Genomic DNA, 18,848 nt, shown 5'->3' with positions numbered 1-18,848 from the left:
TTCCTGATTGAGGAACTGAAAAACTGGGACCATTATTGGAGGATTCAACAAAGAGAGAATTCCTATCAGGGACAGGTAGAAGGAAAGGTTATTAATCAAGGGAAAGCATCAGCATGGAAGTATAATTCTTCTGTTCCCTCAAAAAACAGATTGAATTTACCACCAGATTGTTGCCCATATGTGGGGGTCCTGATAAATGTTCCCCACTTAGGCTATTATATGAAAAAGAATAAACCACATTCGAAATGAAAAATAAAGTATGCCACTGGTTGGTGCAAAATACTGATTTTAAGTTGCATGAGTGCAGCGACATTGTGATGGTGAGTAGGGCTGGCCAGATTGGGCCGCTAGCCAAAATTAAAAGTGAGGATTGTGCAGTAGTTAATCTGTAGGTACCCGGAGTTTGAGGAGAGGTTGATCTATTGGGTTAATATATGTAACCTAGATAGGTGTGAGGGTTGTCCCGCTTGGGATTTTTTACTCCCAGTTACAGGAGTTACGACCTCAGGTGAAAACGAAAGGGGGGGGTTTGAGGTGGGCCCCAGTGGGGTGAGGCTGCAATATAATGTTCCTGTTGCCAACAGATTTCAGATTCTCACAGATCTTGAGAGCCAGGACTGACTCTATAGTTGCCACAGCAGTGGCCTGGTAACAGCTACTGAGCATAGCTCAGGAGGGTTTAGCTTGAGGAGCTTCACATGAATAGGAGGGACATCAGGGATATTGAACCCTGCTGTGGGGCAGGGGAGTTTGTACAGATACTACAGGGCCTAAGTACCTCGGCTGTAACTCCTCGCTCTGGGTTGCCAGTCCATCTAGATGTATCAGAAATAGACTTTAAAGCTAAGGCTGGGTTACAGGCTAATTGCCAAACCTTGGCAACTATGGAGAGCATTGCATTATTGCCCTGGAATGTAGCAAGGCTAAAGGATAACATTATACACCTAGAATGTGGAACATTCATAAATAAATATGATTTAATCATAATGCAGATGTGGGCCTTGGACCAGGTCCATAGATTGGGGTATTCAAATTATAGTATTGAGACACTGCACTCAAAAAGGTGTTGTCCCCTGGTGGGTTCATGATATGGATTAAAAACAACCTGACTTGGCGATCAAAAGATTGCATGTAAATAGTCATGATATCCTGGGATTAGCTGTAAGTGGCAGAAGGGTGGCTTAGGTGCATATATACAACATCTATAATGCACCACACGGCGCAACAGGGAGTGACCTACTTTGGGATGCTGGATTGCTATTTCCATAATAGGAGAGAAAGGTATGCATTATTCTTGGCAGGTGACTTCAATACCACCTTTGAACCTTTAGAAGGGCTAGAATCAATTTATGGCAATGATGACTTGGCTAGAGGCATTCCCGCTTTAGGGTCAGAGCATCTTTTGTCTTGGCCCCAGGTTGCCTTTTGTCTTTAACATTGAACCAAGTGATACAGACATGTAATGGAAGATTCCCTTCACATGTTAAGTGCTGTCCCATCTTTAACAGTGGGTCAATATAAAGAAAAAGTGATTATGTTTTCTTGGACTTGGTACTTTGGCAATACTCAGTGGATTTTGAAAATGTAAGACGGCCAGATAGTAACCACATTGGGTTGCAACTTTTTATAAGGAGGCTTTTCTCAGGTAGGTTAATAGTTCAGGGGCCGAGAAACAACTTTATCAACAAAAGGAAAACGGTTAAATTGGCAAAGTTGTGTGTAGACAGGGAGTTTTTGATTAGTATTTACAACACATTTATTAAGTGCTTGAGTATGAGCTCAAAAGACAAACTTTTAGCAGGCGATCACCATGCACCATTATTCTCTGACTACCAGGTATCGTGTTGGGAAGGCTCCATCATTGTATACCCCTAAATCGTATAACAAGAGATGTCGGGAAGTTTAGAGTGAGCTCATTAGGGCTATTAGGAGTGGGGACCAACACAGGGTTAAGGTTGTTAGGAAACAGTACAAACAGTTAACTGCTAGGCAAAAGCAGCAATGAATTGATGGTACCTGGATAAAGTTGGTCAGGGCTGCCCATTTATGGGACTCTAAAACCTTTTGCCATATATTAGCCCATTGGAACTTGTAGTTCAACCCCGTCAATAGGTAGACCATTTTCTAAAATCGATGCACCCCCTCCAATGAAGCCTAGGGGGATAGAACAGCAGCTAATGGGTCTATGGGACAGGGATCGGGTTTGGGCCTTTATATTTCTCATTGGAGGAAACCCACCAAGCTATCCAGGCTATGCCTCTGGGTATAGCTCCCGGACCGGATGGGATTCCTTGGGGTTTGTTCCATTCAGACCCACTAGTTTGGGACCCCTCTATTAATTGACTTTTAAATTAGATTGCGGCAGTTGGAACTCTCCCACATTCTTGGACCAATGTAGTAATTGTAACTGTTTATAAAAAGGACTATAGCAGTATACCAAATAACTTTTGTCGGATTAGTTTCATGGATCTTCTTCAGAAGATCTTTATTAGCAGGTATTGTGTAGATTAAAGGATCGGATGGAAGAGGCCTCAATTCTTTCCCCCTTATAGGTGGGGTTTAGGTCAAGGGTGAACACTGTTGACCAAATCTTCCAGTTTGAACTCATTGTTTCAAAATACTTGAGGCAAGCTGGGGATCCCTTCTATTTGGCCTTTGTGGACCTAAGGGCAGCTTTTGACTTGGTCCCGCAGCGGCTTTTGTGGTCTACACTGGCCAACTTAGGTGTGGAAGTGAATTTATTGAACATTCTAATAAGGCTTCACGATATTACAACAGCTCAGGTGAGATGGAAGATGGAGGGTGATCTAACAGAATTGACTCCCAGTCCATTGTGGAGTCTGACAGGGATGTGTCTTGGCCCCATCCATTTTTTCGCTGTATATAAACGATGTTGTTGATTTGTTTTGTGTGTGTGTCCATGATTCTCCGAAACTGGCAGATACATCAGTCCCTGCACTGTTATTTGCTGATGACACTTGATTTCTCGTACACCAACTGGCTTCTGGAATCTTTTGGATAGGTTTGCTGATTTTTGCGAAGCCAGTGGTTTAGACGTTAATACCACCAAGACAAACATTATGTTTTTTTAATCGGCAGAGGGAGATTCAGAATAAAAGGGGAAATGCTGCAGCAGGTGGATTAATTTGATTATCAAGGGATAAGAATCAATCAATCTAGATCTTGGAAGTCCCATATGGAGAAAACTGGAATAGGGCTGGCATATGACGCTTCGACCGTTACTAAGCGGGTTCAAGGGAATACCCTGAAATCTATTTCTCCTGCGGTAGAGGTTTATAGGGCAAAGATAGACTGCTGCCCTATATGGGGCAGAAGTGTGTGAGTATTCCAATGTCAGGGCCTTGACAGTTGAAGGAAACAACTTTATCGGGTCACTATTTTCTCTCCCCCAGAGTAATCCAATTGTCCCTTTATGTTTTGATTTAGGGCTAAAACGGTTGGGAGATTTGGCAGTCTTAAGCCCTCTCTTGTTATGGTAAGGTTATGGTCTATGAAAGAGCTTCACCACTATAGGCTGGCTGTGAAGGAGGTGCTGAGTCTAAGTAAGGCTCACACCTTTCCCTGGTTTAAATTTGTCAAGTGCCATCTTGTTATCCTGGGACTCGGGGAGTACTGGTCATGCCCTCAATTGATAGGCTCAGCTGCCACGGGCCAGGTTATCGCTGACTTCTGGCAGCAGAGTGTTTTTGAGTGCCACTTCAAGGTTAAGCCAGGGAGTTTGGTGGCGGATTTTTGAGATCGAAAGCCACTGCCTGTGAAAGGGTCCTATCTAGATGCCATATACCCTTCTGTATCTCTGAAGTTTTTTGTTGAATTTAGGCTGGGTAGTCTTCTAGTAAACGAATTTGTGTGCAAATTGAAAACTGGGCCATCAATAAATAACACCTGTATGTCAGTATTGTGGGTATGCAAGCGAGAAGATAGAACATATTTTGTTCTTTTGCCGAAGATAAAATAAATTGCACCGATTCTGGAATGAAACCCCTATGCAACAATATTGGTGTAAGGCGATATCTAGGGGCTTACAGGATTTTGCTCTCTGATTTGAGTGAGCCTATTGTTTGTGGGGTCAGTCGATATCTATTTCCTGTTTGGTTAGTACTGACTAACCAAACAGGAAATGGATGGGCTAAAACTCTAAACTGAGATTGTACTGTATCATAAGATATGTAATCAACTATTACTCTTATCAATGTTTAGGATGATTTTATTTTATTTTTATTGTGTCTATAGGTTTTACTGATTTTTTTTGACGTACAGTGTATGATCTGTGATGATGTATTATTTGTTTTATGGGCGAGCACCCAAAATGAACTGATAAGATGATGATGATGAAATAAATCATACACATAATTTTAGTAAAATAAAACTTTTTGGGCTAACATGGACCTAAAAAAGTATATTGTTGTACCATTGCCTGGAAGCCTTTTGCCTTTGAGAAAGAAGGAAAGAAAGAAGGAAAACAAAGAAGTGAAGAAGGAAAAAGTAAGACAGGAAAGAAGAAACTAAATAAACAAGGAAGGCAAGGAAGAAGGAAAGGGACAGAACGAAAGAAGAAAGATGGCAAGAAAATAAAAACGAAGAAGGAAGGGGAGAAGGAATGAAGAATAGAAAGTAGGAAAGAAAAAGACAAGAAATAAAGAACAAAGGACAGAAATACAGACAGAAAGAAGAAAGGAAGGAAGGAAAGAAAAAAGGCTAGCAAGCCAGAAAGCAAGAAAGACGGTAAGAAGGAAAGAAAGTAGCAAGGAAGGAATGAAAGCAGGAAAGAAAAAAGTGTAAAAACAGAAAGAGAAATAAAGACAGGAAAAAAGAAAGAAAGCAAGAAAGAAGGCAAGTGAGAAGGAAGGAATGAAAGCACGAAAGAAATGAAAGCTAGAAAGAAGGAAAAAGTGAAAAGTGAAAGCAAGAAAGAAGGAATGAAATCTAGAAAGAAGGCAAGGGAAAAAGAAGGCAATGGAAAAAAGAAGGCAAGAGAAAGTAAGCAAGTAAGAAGGAATGAAAGAAACAATGGAATGAAAAAGGAAATAAAAAGGGAAAGAAGAAATAAAAGAATGAAAAAATAAAGTAAGAAGACCTGAAAGAATGAGTAAAAAAGGAAAGCAAGAAAGAAGTCAGGAAAAATGACAGAAAATGGAAAAAAGGAATGAATCAATGAAACTAAAAAGACAGAAGGAATGAAGGAATGATAAAAGAAAGAATGAATGAAAGACAGAAAAATGAAAAAGTGGAAGGAATTGAAGAAACAAAAGAAAGAAGGGAATGAAAGACAAAAGGACTGAAGTAAAGAAATAAAGATGGCAAGAAAAAGAAGGAAAGAAATAGGGAAGGCAAGATAAGGAAGACTAGATTGAAGAATAGACAAGAATGAAAGAACAAAGGATAGAAAGACACAAAGAAGGAATAAAGAAAGACAACAAATACAGAAAGCAGGAAAGAAGGAATGAAAGCAAGAAAGAGTTATAGAAAGAATAAAAGCAGGGAAGAAAGGAGAAAGCGGGAAAGAAAAAAGAAATAGGAAGAAAAATGAAAGAAAGAATAAGGTAAGAGAAGGAAGGAAAGAAAGAATTGAAAGTAAGAAAGAAGGAATGAAAGTAAGAAAGAGGAAAAAGGGAATGAAAGCAAGAACAAGGGAAAGAAAGAGGCAAGAGAAAAAAGCAAGAAAGAATAAAGGAAATTAAAAGGAAAGCACAAAAGAAGTAATGGAAGTAAAAAATAAAGCAAATGGAGAGAAAGAATGAAAGCAAGAAAGAAGAAAAGTAATGAGAGAAAATGGAAATCAAGAAACAGAAAGAAGAAATAGGAGTGAAAAAGGAGAAGAAAGGAGGAATTACAAAATAGAGGACAGAAGGAATGAATGAAAGAAAGAAAAAAGGAAAGAAGGAATGGAATTAGGAGAATAGGCAGTGGAAATAAAAGAAAAAAGGAAAGAAGGAATGAAAGGAAAAGGATAGATTGAAAGAAATAAGAAAGAATGAACAAAAGAAAAAAAGAGAAAGGAAGGAAAGAAGGGAAAAAGTGTTACAAGTGCTGCAGATTAAACATGATAAACCATGGTTTTCTTCCTGGACAGAGTTTATTAAAGAACCATTGGTGAAATTGAGCCCAGAATAAACGTGTTGTGAAGAATTGTCTGCTTATGAATTCCGATGTATAATATTGAAGCTTTTGACAATTTAATACAGGACACATCTGTTATGCTGTGAAATACCAGCAGTTAGATAAAGGAAACTCCAAAAGGACTTTATAACAGCATTAGCCAGATTCAGGGACTCAAATAAGAAATGTGGCCTGTGCCATCACTTGGCTCACTGTTATAACTGCTGTCACATCAGACTATAAACACAAAGGGAACATCAAAGTAATAAATTAGAAACAGAAAAACAGAAGGTAACTGGCTTGTGTGCAGATTTACTTCTGGTCTAAGAGCAAAATGCAGACACTCAGGGGGAAGTTATTTAGTGACTGAAGTAATCCTACCCCCCTCCGCCCCATCCTGTATGCAGTAGTGGGCAGAAGCAAAAAGTTGAATGACCACACAAACAGACAAATTAATGAAGAAAGCTGGCAGAAAGGCCCTTTAAATATGTATATAGTACATGTATTTTTGAAAATCAAAAGGTCTTGGCTAATGCTAGGCCTGAAAACAAATCTTACTTTTAGATTCACATCTAGCTAACATTTAGTTGATTTACCAGTTTTTGCACGTCCTCGGGAGTATTCTTGAGAAGCTGTGGAGGATTATACTTTCCAGGAATGCTCACAAATGTAAGTAGTCGGACACGTTTAAGTGTACATGGTGTGCAACTGTCTACATGTAATGCCTAGCAAAAGCGCATTTTGGCTTGATCACCTTTTTTCCCATGGGAAAATATTTTTTCTCATGGGCAAACCCCTCCCCTACACTTCTAAAATGGACAGAGATTTATTCCTCCCTTTTAGAGGTGTGCATTTTCAATAACATCTATGGTGTGGATGTCCCTTGAAAAGTTCGTGAAATATACATAATCATGAGCTTTTGAGTGTTCACTGTATTTCCACAGCATTCTCAATCTGGAATGCTCAGTCACTACGTCTGGAAGCCCAGTTACTTCCTTGTAATATCACAACATTCTGATGTATATCAGTTTGCTCACATGCAGTTTTACAAGTGCAAAATCATATTTTTTTAATTTGCAAAAGCGAATTCGCACTACTAGAAAATGACGGTTAGGCAAGTAAGTTGAACTCAGGTGAAAAAAATATGATTTTGGTTCTCGCGCCTTTTGCGAAGACCTGAGCCACATTGCTGGGTTCGATTTAAACATTCAGAGTAGGCTGCAACACCTGCGGCCTGTTTGTGAAAAAAAAAAGTGCAAACTCAGTGCATGTGCCCCTACCCTAAATAGCTCATCAAATCAATATTTTATAAATTTAGAGTGTTGCAGGGTTTCCTGGTGCCTGTGGCTTCACTAGAAGTCTCATTGCTACCTGCAGAGCAAGCCATTACTTTCCACAAAGCAGTGTCTGAAGAGAATCTGAAGAGCAGCCTAAAATGACATTTGAAAGAGAAGCGGCCCACATCGGTTCTGAAACCCTATACAGTGGATCCACATCTCCCGTTTGGAGGATGTGTGTAAACATGGGAGCCAACTCGACCCACTTTTCCAGCTCCAAGTTCTTCGTGATCATGGAATGCTCCACCGAGTTCTCAAAGGACTGCTGTGAGAGCCGGACCAGTGTCTGCATGACCGATAGAGGTCCTAGAGGTGGCGTGACATCACCTGAAGTCTGTACATTCTGCTGGAGGCACTACTAGTAATTCTAGAGCCTAGAAGAGTGCCTGCCTGCTGAGAGAGAATGAATGATTATCCCCAGCCCTGCAGGAGGAGAAACTGTGCATGAGGAGAAGCCCGGTGTTCCTGGCATGGGGAAAAGCTGGAAAGAGTGAGAGACTTCCAGGGAGCGAAGCCAGGACTGACCCGATTGAAAGGGGTGTCCCTAAATGGTTCTCGTTGTCAAGAAGATTGTCAAGTTTGGAAAGCATGCATCATGTGATATTGTCAGCCCACTCCAGGTGAGAAACTGATGCTGCCACTATGGACGTTAGCACCAGGGGCCCCAGCAGTGCCAGGGTGTGCCCTCTGATTGCCCTTGAGACCACAACTGCCGAAGTTAAATGCAAGGTTGAGATGGGCCCAAATGCCATATTTGCCCAGCCAGTGTCTCTTGTGCACCCAGGCTAGAGGGGCTGCAGTTGCCTATGATCTGACTTTGGCGGAGGAAGTTGATGCACTGAGATCCCTTGAGGTCTTCTCATTCCTACCATTACCACTGCCATGGCTCCGAAAGCTCAGAAGCCCCGTAGAATCAAGAGCACTGCACTCGTCCTTCGTGCTTTGCCATGACTCCAGCCATCAAAAGCATGTATGCGTGGGGCAAAAGACTGAGAGGGTCATTCTGACCCTGGCGGCCGGTGGCCGCCAGGGCCACCGACCACGGGAGCACCGCCGACAGGCTGGCGGTGCTCCAATGAGCATTCTGACCGCGGCGGTTCAGCCGCGGTCAGAAGCGGAAAGTCAGCGGTCTCCCGCTGACTTTCCGCTGCTCATTGGAATCCTCCATGGCTGCGGAGCGCGCTCCGCAGCCATGAGGATTCTGACCCCCCCTACCGCCATCCAGTTCATGGCGGGAAAGCCGCCATGAACAGGATGGCGGTAGGGGGGGTCGCGGGGCCCCTGGGGGCCCCTGCCGCATGGGCACGGCAGGGGCCCCCGTAAGAGGGCCCCAAAATGTATTTCACTGTCTGCCTTGCAGACAGTGAAATACGCGACGGGTGCAGTAGCACCCGTCGCACCTTCCCACTCCGCCGGCTCGATTACGAGCCGGCATCCTCGTGGGAAGGTCGTTTTCCCCTGGGCTGGCGGGCGGTTTAACTGGAACCGCCCGCCAGCCCAGGGGAAAACTCGTAATACCCACCGCGGTCTTTTGACCGCGGCGCGGTAATTTGGAGGGCGGGATCCTGGCGGGCGGCCTCCGCCGCCCGCCAGGGTCATAATGAGGCCCTGAGTGCTTTCCAAAGACAAAGAAGCAGGTTAAGCCTGCTGCTAGAACTACGACTTTTTCCAAAGGAATGTTGCACGAAGGGGAAATCATAGTGAGCATTTGGGAGCATATACACCCTGGAGGGAATGAGTGGCTGCACCTAAGCCTCGCCTGCTCTCTTTTCCTGATTAAACGCCAGAGATCACTCACACTGTGGAACTTCATTACAGGGGTTAGCCGCTGAACACAAGCGATATTTCAACCCTGTATTGCATTCTCCACGTTGCGCTGCCTAGTGTGAAGTAACGCTGTGTTACTAAATACTTTAACTCAAAAGACTACCAATAGTCTAGGCAATAACTTATTGAGTTTTTTGGTTGAAAGTGTCGTTCTGAGCTCCTGCTCCCCACACCACCTCCCTGAGAAGCCTGGGACTGCTTACCCTCGCTACCCTGAGAATCAGGTGTTGAAGGGGTTGTATTTGGCACACTTTGCAGAGCTTCAGTAAAATGGACCTCTGGACACCAGTGTCAAAAAACGTCAGGCACCATGATTGGGTGCCCAGTAGCCCCAGTCTACCCTCTGTTCCCTTCGTACGGGGTCTGACAACAATAAAGTGAGCAAGAGAGACTGAGATAACTCCTATAGTGTCATTTCGCTCCTGAGACCTTGAAGAGCTAATTTCAATAGTCAGTGGTTATCCTGAAAATCTGATATTGATCTATTCTTCTTAGACCTACTTTGGAGAACAATGTTTTAAATAATTATTCTATCATCTGTCCACCCTTCCCTTGATCCCTGTTTCCCCTGTTGCCTTTCTCACACATCTTCAATGATTCTGTTCCAGGTGGGATGGTTCTTCAGCGAGGTCGATGCTAACCTCATGCTTGCACTCTACAATTACTCGTTCTTCACTCGCAAGGAATCATTTGACTATCAGTCTGTGTGCGCCCCAAGAACAGAGATCAACACCGGTGCTGCTGGCAGAGGTGTCTTTGTGGTAAGTGAAAGTAATTGTGATTGTATAGGTAAAGGACAGATTAGCATGCACTCTAAGGGCAGATATGAAAACATTCATTTGACATATTGAGAGGTCTTTGCAGACTTTTTTTTTTTTTTAAACTTGTTTCCTTATAGAATAGTCTGTGTGAGGGAGAATAATGTCCTGAGTGTCCACTTTGCAATTCCAAGCATAAACAAGTAGCCTTTGAAGAGGACTTAGTTGTAGGTGAGCATATATTTAGAATAAAAAATCTGTTTTGGAGGAAGCAGTGCCCCCATGCATCTAAACCAAGAGAACATATAGCCACCAGTATGGGAATCTTTGTGAACCAGCTTAAGATACCCCACTCATAATGCTACAGTAGTCTACTGAAGGATCTTTGTCATATGTGCATGATTGTAGTTAATCTTGACAAAGGGATCAAATATCTGTGCCACATTGTACTGAAAATGCTGATATTTCACAGTTTCTCATCAAAGGGATATCTTTCTCCCTTCATGTATCTGTCTAATACAGCTCAGCCAGTGGCTATGCATCTTAACTGAGAAAGTATTTCCCTGCTTATATTCTATTGTCTGTCTTAACTGTGGTTTAGTGGCAGGTATCAATAAGTTAAGAACTCTTTTGTGGACTGTGCAGTTAGTATGTCCCTGCTTTCTAACTATGCCTCCACTCATGGTATCTCATTTTAACACAACTGTGCTATTTACGCTGGATGAAACAGCAAAACAGTTTCGTTCACCTTGCCAAAGACTTATCTTTACCAATGTGTAACCTTGGTGGATATCACTTTTTTCCTAAGTGCCTCATCCTGTTCCTAGCTCTGCCACTCACTGCCTTAATCCAGAAAGAACCTCTTACCTGTCCTGTGCCAATTCTACAATTGTCTGTACTGTAACCTGTTTGTAGTTGAAGATCTTTTGACCCTAAATTTCCTAAATGTGTGCTCCGATGCTAGCACTCCCAAAAGTGGTGCAAAGCTATGCAAACAGAACTAAGATGCAACTTTCACATACAAGAGCTATTTGCACTGAAAGTTGACCTTCCTGCAATGCAAACACAGCTTTGCACCACCCACCTCTTAATCTATGGAAGTAGTGTGTTTAGGCCTGTATTTTTTATCACAAACTTTATTGAATTTAAAGACATCATAATCGGCACACAAAAGGCAGTTTAAAACATGTGTACTATAGGAGATATAGCAAGAATGCCCTGTTAGGGTGTCGTATACAGGATTAACATACAGGTTGCATATCAGTACCAAATCAATATTTAACCACGCCCACTCATCCCCGTAGCAGGACACTGTCACCTATTGATTTTCCTAGCTTAATAGAGTGTGTAGTAGCAAGTGTTAATTGAGGTTTGGAACGCGATAAATGTCCCAGCAATGTATGACATATGGAACCATGGGTAGCAGGTGTCCTCGAGGTACAGAGCATCAGGTTGTCCACGTTGTAGATCGCTAGGAGGAGGGGTGCACTTCTGTTTACATAGTCAAGGGGGCTTTCAAGGAGGGGCAATCCGAACCTTAAGCTGCTCGACATATGTGTAGCCTTGACAGCCAATCTCTATTCTCCATGTGAGGATTCATTCTGTGCCTGAAACCTTTCTAGGAGAGCATCCCATTCAAGTGAGATGTGTGTCCTCTGCAGTCCTGTATATTCCTCCGATCTTAACGCAATACTATCCGCTTGTCCTCAGTGAAGGACCTCCCCGTGCCACAGGGGCACTTGTGGGGCCATTGTGGATTTCCAGCATCTAGTTATCAGTCGCTTTGCCAATAATAGAGTTAGGTCGATAAAACACATGCCAACTTTGGAGCTCTTAGGTCTAGAAAATAATCCAAGAAGGACCCGTGCACGGGTGTTCCAGAGTGAGATACCTGTCAGGTCAGTCAAGGCTTTGGTGATTTCAGTCCAGCAGGCCGTTAGGGAGGTACAAGTCCATAACATGTGTAGGAGGTTGGCGTCACACCGCAGATCTTCTTCCCAGCTTGCTTTCAGGAAAGAGAGTGATGTCTGAAGGTGCGTCCATAGGCTATGGTAAATCTAACGCACCCGGTGCCTACCATGTCCCATTAAATGCAGCACCTGCAGTGGTGCATATATTTCTGGTTCTTTCCTGTCGGTGCCCAATGCTGGTGGACATACCTATGGATACTGGGGTGTATGAGAAACAAATCGTCTGGCAGTTCATGTGTGTGTACGAAGCTTTCGTACAATAACAGACCGTTATGGAATACTGAGCCCACTGTTGTCACCCCACTGCTCCCACTTAGCAAGCCTACGTGGCATCAGTGTACCACCCGATTTTGGGAGGTCATAAAAGGGAATGTTCAATGCATATGGGACCATAAAGCCTGTGTAAGTCTTTGCCATTTTCCAGTAGGTCATGGCTATGCGCATTAAGAGAGAGCACCGAGGTGGGACCTCAAGTCCATTAAACATTAGTCGATGGAGATGCCCTTGTTCAATCTCTTCCATGGAGAACTCAATCTCCACCAGGTTCCGGCTGGCTAGCCAGTAGGATAGCCACTGCAGCTGACCAGCTACTCAATAGGCTTGTGTGTTGGTAACTGTAGTTTTGCTAGGCTGACCCTACAACATCCGGTGCCCCCACAGGAGTCCTACAAGCATAGTGTTCAATAGTTTGTATGTCCAGGCTGGTACTACCACTGAAAGATTGACTAAGTGGTATAGCAAGAGGGATAGCATGACTATATTTGCTAGTGCTAAGCATCCTGCAACGGATAGGGGCAGCGTAATCAAGAATGCTACCGGTGAACACAGTGACACAGTGAGTTGATGATGTGGACTAGGTTGTCCCTGAGTATGTCTTGTGTTTCTCTATATATGTGGATCCATAAATATCGGAAGATATGTGAAGCCACGGGTATGGTAATGGAATCGATCTGTAATGTGGGGTCTGCATATGAGTGTGTAGAGGAAGAACACACAAGATTTATTTGTGTTAATCTGCAGTCCTGACAGTACCCCAAATTCGGACAGTAAATTAACTGGTCCGTTCATGTCCCCTTGAGGAGTTTTCAAATACAGTAGCCTATTCTCAGTGTATGAGTAAAAGGAGTGGGTTATATGGTCTATTAGTATTCGCCAGTCAGCATCCTCCTTTCGAATATGCTGCGCAACAGGGTCCATGGTGAGTACAAACAGTAGAGGTGACAGTGGGCAACCCTGTGGCAACCCACGTGTAATCTGATATGAGGTGGAGGTATAAGGTCCCGTGCAAGCCCTAGCTGTGGGAGACAAAGTTTAGCAGGATTCTCGTTTCACAGCTGTCACAGTTGGTAACATCACTTGTAAAAAGGAAATGATTTTCGCTGGGTCTGGTGCCGGCAGGGCAGCATAGAGTTGTGCAGAGTAGTCACAAAATGCCTCATTGATTGCTAGCTGTGTTGTGACTGTCTCTTGGTGGGTGTAGTGATATGGTGAGAGTGGGTGGGGTTTCTGGGCAAATCAGGTGGGCTAAGACTGTAACTGATTTTATCTGCTCCAGTATGTATTTTTCGTGCATAGGCTTTGTAGTCAATTATGAGTAGGCATTCCAAGAGCTCAGGGTGGGTTATCCTGGCTTCCCGTAATCGGTCAGCGGCCTTAGCCATTTCTTTTTCTAGGGATCCCAACTCATCTTCCAATTGTGTCAGTTCCCATAACGCTGCCCTGCAGGCTCCCACCACCACACCCATAGCTATGCCCCTAAATACCACCTTGAAGGCTTCCCATTCTACCAAGGGGGTGCGACCTTGTTCGTGTTTTCAGAGAAATATGTATCTCTGTACATGGCTAATGTTTCCCTAATTGCTGAATTTTCCAATAGTGTTGGCTGTAAGCGCCAGGAGGGAATTGGGGCGAAAACTCTTTCCCATATTATCTTTATTTCCAATAGGTTATGGCCAGACAGGTAAGTAGCATTTGGGGTATGCAGCTGAAGATGTCAGGAACATAGGAATCTATCCAGGCAGGAGTGTAGCTGATGGGGGTAGGAGTAGAATGAGTATTCTCTCATTCCCATGTTCCTACTATGCCAGATGTCTGCAAGCCCCCACCCATCTATCCATTGTTGCAGAGCTCTAGGTTATTGGATGGGGGCTGAGCCTGGCAGAGGGGGATGGGACTGATCAAGTGTTGTGTCTAATATAGTGTTGAGATCACCTCCCAATACCCATGGGTACATGACCCATTTTGATGGTGCTGTCAATAAGTGGGCCAAGAAAGTACCCTGTTCCACACTGAATGCATAGATGTAGCCCAGCACGATACTACCATCTAATTCCCCCCTTAACAGAAGCTAATGGCCCTGAGTATCAATTCTGGTGCCCAAAGGTTTAAACAGGACCTCAGCACGGAGTCAAATAGCAGTGCCCCTCGAGTAAGCAGAAAAGGATGTATGAAACAGTTGGCCTCTCCATTTGAGATGCAGCTTCATAGTTTCAAACGGGGTAAGGTGTGTTTCTTGTAGGAATGTTATATGGTCATGATGCCTATGTAGTTGTGCCAGTACATTATGGGGCTCATTCAGAGTCCGGCGGGTGGCGGGCACCGCCCGCTGGGCGGAAACCGCCCAAAGACCGCACCGCGGTCAAATGACCGCGGGGGTCATTTTGACTTTCCCGCTGGGCCGGCGGGCGATCTCCAGAAGATCGCCCGCCGGCCCAGCTGGAAAGCCCCTGCAACATTGAAGCCGGTTCCGAATGAAGCCGGCGGAGTTGCAGGGGTGCGACGGGTGCAGTAGCACCTGTCGCGATTTTCACTGTCTGCATAGCAGACAGTGAAAATCTTTGTGGGGCCCTGTTAAGGGCCCCCTGCACTGCCCATGCCGGTGGCATGGGCAGTGCAGCGTCCCCAGGGGCCACACGACACCAGTTCCCGCCGTCCTGTTCCTGGCGGGTTTTACCACCAGGAACAGGCTGGTGGGAAGGGGGTCGGAATCCCCATGTTCCCCTTTACCACCGCTTTACCGCCGCGGTCAGAATAGCCCTGGAACCAGCCTGTTGGCGGTGCTTCCGTTGCCCTCCACCCTGGCGGTTTCAAACCGCCAGGGTCGGAATGAGGGCCTATGTCGTGTATGTGTAGTCCCCAAACCTATCACATTTCATGTGATGATGGTATATTCGTCATGGGATGTGTACATCTAAACACGTAATTCTCCCATTTGGGGTCCCAGAACCCATGCTGCAGTCGTCCATACCTCCTTTAGACATAACAGGCAACCCGGTCCAACAGTAAAACAATTCCCCAAAATATCAGTCCAGTTATGTAACCTAATTCGATCATATAGTAATCAATCAACAAACAAAAAAGCGAAATAAATAATGGGCATAGGCACATGAGACAATCAGAAAGTAGATTAAAAACTATGGCAGTTCGACTTAGAGAGCCCGTTCGCACCCGGGTCCACATTCGTTCTTAAATTCTCACCAATGCACTGATAGGATAGGACATTGTCTAGCTAACTTTATAGCTTGGGTATACTCCGCCAATAACATATTACCAAGAGCAGCCCCAGGCCATTTTACAGGAAGGCCATGTTTTTAATAAGCCCATGTCTAATTCAAAACTTCAACAGTACAATGATAGGCTCTGAATAGGACAAGCAATACTCTGCATTTACACCATTCAGAAATAATCGAGCTTGTGTAAGCAACAAAAATTTACCAGAACGTTCTTCAGGGCTAACAGAGTTAGATAGCATGACAGCAATGCTCACAACCTTCAGCCCAATAAGTCTGTGGGTGATCATTGGAAATAGCACGACACTGCTCGTGGAGTCTGATTCAGAAGCGTTACTCTGCAAGGAACTTAAACTGGTGGGTTTGTGAGACACACACACAATGTAGTTGATGATTGAAGCACTGATCTTTGTCTTCCCAGGACAGGCTGAATGGATGGGGCTGTGCCAGACTCAGGCTTTTCTGCTGGGCTTTGACACCCTCTTCTCATAGTTCGCTGTGGCATAGAGGAGTCTGATCAGCAGGGCACGGTCTTCCGAGAATCCAGAAAGTGTTGCATCCAGTCTCCCGCTTTTTCTCGTGTGTCAAAAAGTGGGTCTGCTGGTTGTGAATCACTTCGAGTCAGACTGGAAAGATCAATGCATATTGGAGGCCAGCAGCTCGGAAGTGTTTTTTTACTTCCGGGAAGGAGGCGCGTTGGTGCTGCACAGTGACAGTGTAGACCATAGAGCATGGAGGAGCACCTGGTATGGGTAGTCTTGGTGGGACTCTGTGTGCTCTCGCAACAACAAAGACGTTTAACAGATCAGAGGGCATCACCACTGTCCATAGCCAGCCCTTGAGAAAATTGTTTTGCCTGTGGGCTCTCTGCACCTTCATGCACCCCTAAAATGCACATATTATTTCGGCATGCTCATCCTTCTGCATCTTCCACCAGGTCCTGTAGTTATTCCACTTGTCGTCGCAGTTGTTTGAGTTGTGAGGAGTGATCTGCTTGGGCAGGGAATAAGACAGCACGAGTCTGCTCATTTTGTTTGATTTTGTCAGCCATTTTCTGTTGGTTATCCTTGAGAAGACTGATGTTGGTTGTTAGCACTCTCAGACATTGTTCAGTAGCTATTCATGAGTCACAAATCTCCTGAAGGATGACATTCAGCTTATATGTGTGATGTGGTATTGCCATTGGGAGGACACAGTCTTCTTGTGTTTGGGTTGGAGAGCAATCAGAGGTAGGCGTGCGAGAGAGGGTATCAGGCCTGTCCACCTTATTCTTGGTGTGTCCCATCATTCCCCAGTGTATCCTCCGCAAGCAGAGGGCAGGTGCCTTCTATATACGTCAGGTATGTCTCCACTGCTGCCTTCTTAGGGCAGGGTGAGCTGCTTCACCTGTGGTGATGGATGGTCAGTGCATTATCTCCTACCAGTGTTGATGGGAGGAGGCTTGCCAGTGGTGGTGCATGCAGCACTGCCCACAGCTCTGTTGACGGGGTTATGGCTTGGTGCTCCAGCAATTTCAGAATTTGGGCCTGTATAGAGCAAAAACAGTTGTGTTTTTAAAATTCAACCTGGTCTGTAGAAGAAAACAGAAATATCTTTACAAACTATAGATTGTGAGACTGCCACTCCTGACAGCATAGTGGAGCTGGGTGCCACCTCAGCTCCTGCTTTCCACTGGTAATTTACTCCACAGGCACTGCAGCACTATATGCTGTAAGAGATAAAGGAGAGTTCCTTTTTCTGGTCACATTACATAGAAAACTTTGAGAACAATGTGCCACTGAATGGCAGATTTGTAAGAACATCTTCTGAGTTTTCAATATTTGAGATGAGGGGACACTAGAAAAAAGTACCTGCAATACGCATCCACATATTGCGCCATTTCTGCAATTTGTATGCCTCTTTCCTCAATTCTTAATTTTCCATTGAATACATAGTACAAGATAATTTGATTATCAAAAGGACTTCACAATTGGAAGCTTGTCTTCACAACGTACAATATTTTTCTGCTCATGACTGTTTCTTTAGATACTTTCTTCTCCACACATGTGTCTCAGGGTCCGATTTGATCCCACACAAGGCCTATACCAACAGCCCTAAGCCTTCACAGCCGATCATCTTCTGATGGTTTTGATTCTAAATTCATGCCCTCATCCTCTGGGGTACTGTCTCCAGTAGATGCATAACATCACCAGAGAATTGCCACAAGTGAGCATGGAGTTCATCTTTAAATAAGTGCACATCACATATAAGTAATACCACATAACACATATGGCAACCAGATCAAAATATCCTGATGGCATGTTTTTTCAGAAGGCAATTTTCCTCATGTAAGCCTTATAAATGGCTATCCCAGAAAGACCCCTCACATCGGAATGTGACAGTAGCTCTCTGGATGAAGAATGCCAAATCAGAAGAGTATGCATTCAGTACAGAATGCTTCCTTGACTTTTTTAATTTTTTGGGATTGTCGTACAGGTTTGTTTGTGGTAAAGTAGCTATGGTATCTACTCCATATTTGTAAATCCAAAGATGCCATTATCTTGGCGAAGCTATTATTGCCTCCTGAGAAATCCTGTTCATTAATCTAATATTCAATCCTTTTTATTCTGTGCTAAGAAGATCCTTAAGGCCTCTTGCCAATTCTGTCCCCATACAATCAATAACCAGAAACCTGATATCCAAGGACAAACCCTTCAATTGGAATTTCCTATTTTCTGCTACCACAATTAAGGAACAGGAGAGCAAGGCTGTCAGAAACAGTTAATGGGGCATCTCAGGGTGCCCTTATTATCAGTATGAATGACTTCAATAGTGCAATTTAGGATTAATCCTTAATATATCTGACTACCTCTTTCAGGAGCATTACCAGATGTAGATGATTCTTCCAGTACTGAGATTCCCAATCCATTGTTATATTTACAGAATCTTGTCCTTTGCCAGGAGACAAGACTCCTGCCATGGCTGGGGGTTTTGACGCCAGCACTGACATTGGCTGTCCATGCTCCAGTCAATATTTTCTGGTTTGTGAACTTTTCTACTTCTTCTGCATTTTCAATGCAGGTTATAAATCTGAAAGTGCTACAGGCTCTTCTTTTTCTGATGGTCTAGATTCAGCATGGTATATCTTTCTCTCTGCTTCCCTCTCCATTACTTCCTTTTTTACAGATACTTCAGTCAGAATGTCCAAGGATTTTTAATAGGGTTTCTTCACAAGGGTTTTTATAATGGTGTGTAAAGCTATTCCTTACAGGATGTGTTTTCGTGACCATGAAATGTTAAATGAGGGTCTTATAATCTGCCAGGCCATTGTTCTCTTCATCTCTTTCT

General features: G+C 43.9%; 1 protein-coding gene across 2 annotated transcripts in view; it reads left to right on the top strand.

Annotated features, from left to right (window-relative positions):
• CACNA2D2 (calcium voltage-gated channel auxiliary subunit alpha2delta 2) overlaps nucleotides 1-18,848 on the top strand; it is a 1,401,889-nt gene that overhangs the window by 1,346,970 nt on the left and 36,071 nt on the right. For both annotated transcript variants that reach the window (XM_069206762.1, XM_069206763.1), the window contains one exon: nucleotides 9,893-10,045. In XM_069206762.1, the coding sequence (XP_069062863.1) occupies nucleotides 9,893-10,045 (153 nt within the window). The remainder of the gene's footprint in view (nucleotides 1-9,892; nucleotides 10,046-18,848) is intronic.

The sequence above is a fragment of the Pleurodeles waltl genome, chromosome 9 (genome assembly GCF_031143425.1).
Source record: "Pleurodeles waltl isolate 20211129_DDA chromosome 9, aPleWal1.hap1.20221129, whole genome shotgun sequence".
NCBI classification, from domain to species: domain Eukaryota; kingdom Metazoa; phylum Chordata; class Amphibia; order Caudata; family Salamandridae; genus Pleurodeles; species Pleurodeles waltl.
The sequence above is the reverse complement of the archived record's forward strand: the minus strand, read 5'-3'. Positions and strand labels throughout refer to the sequence as shown.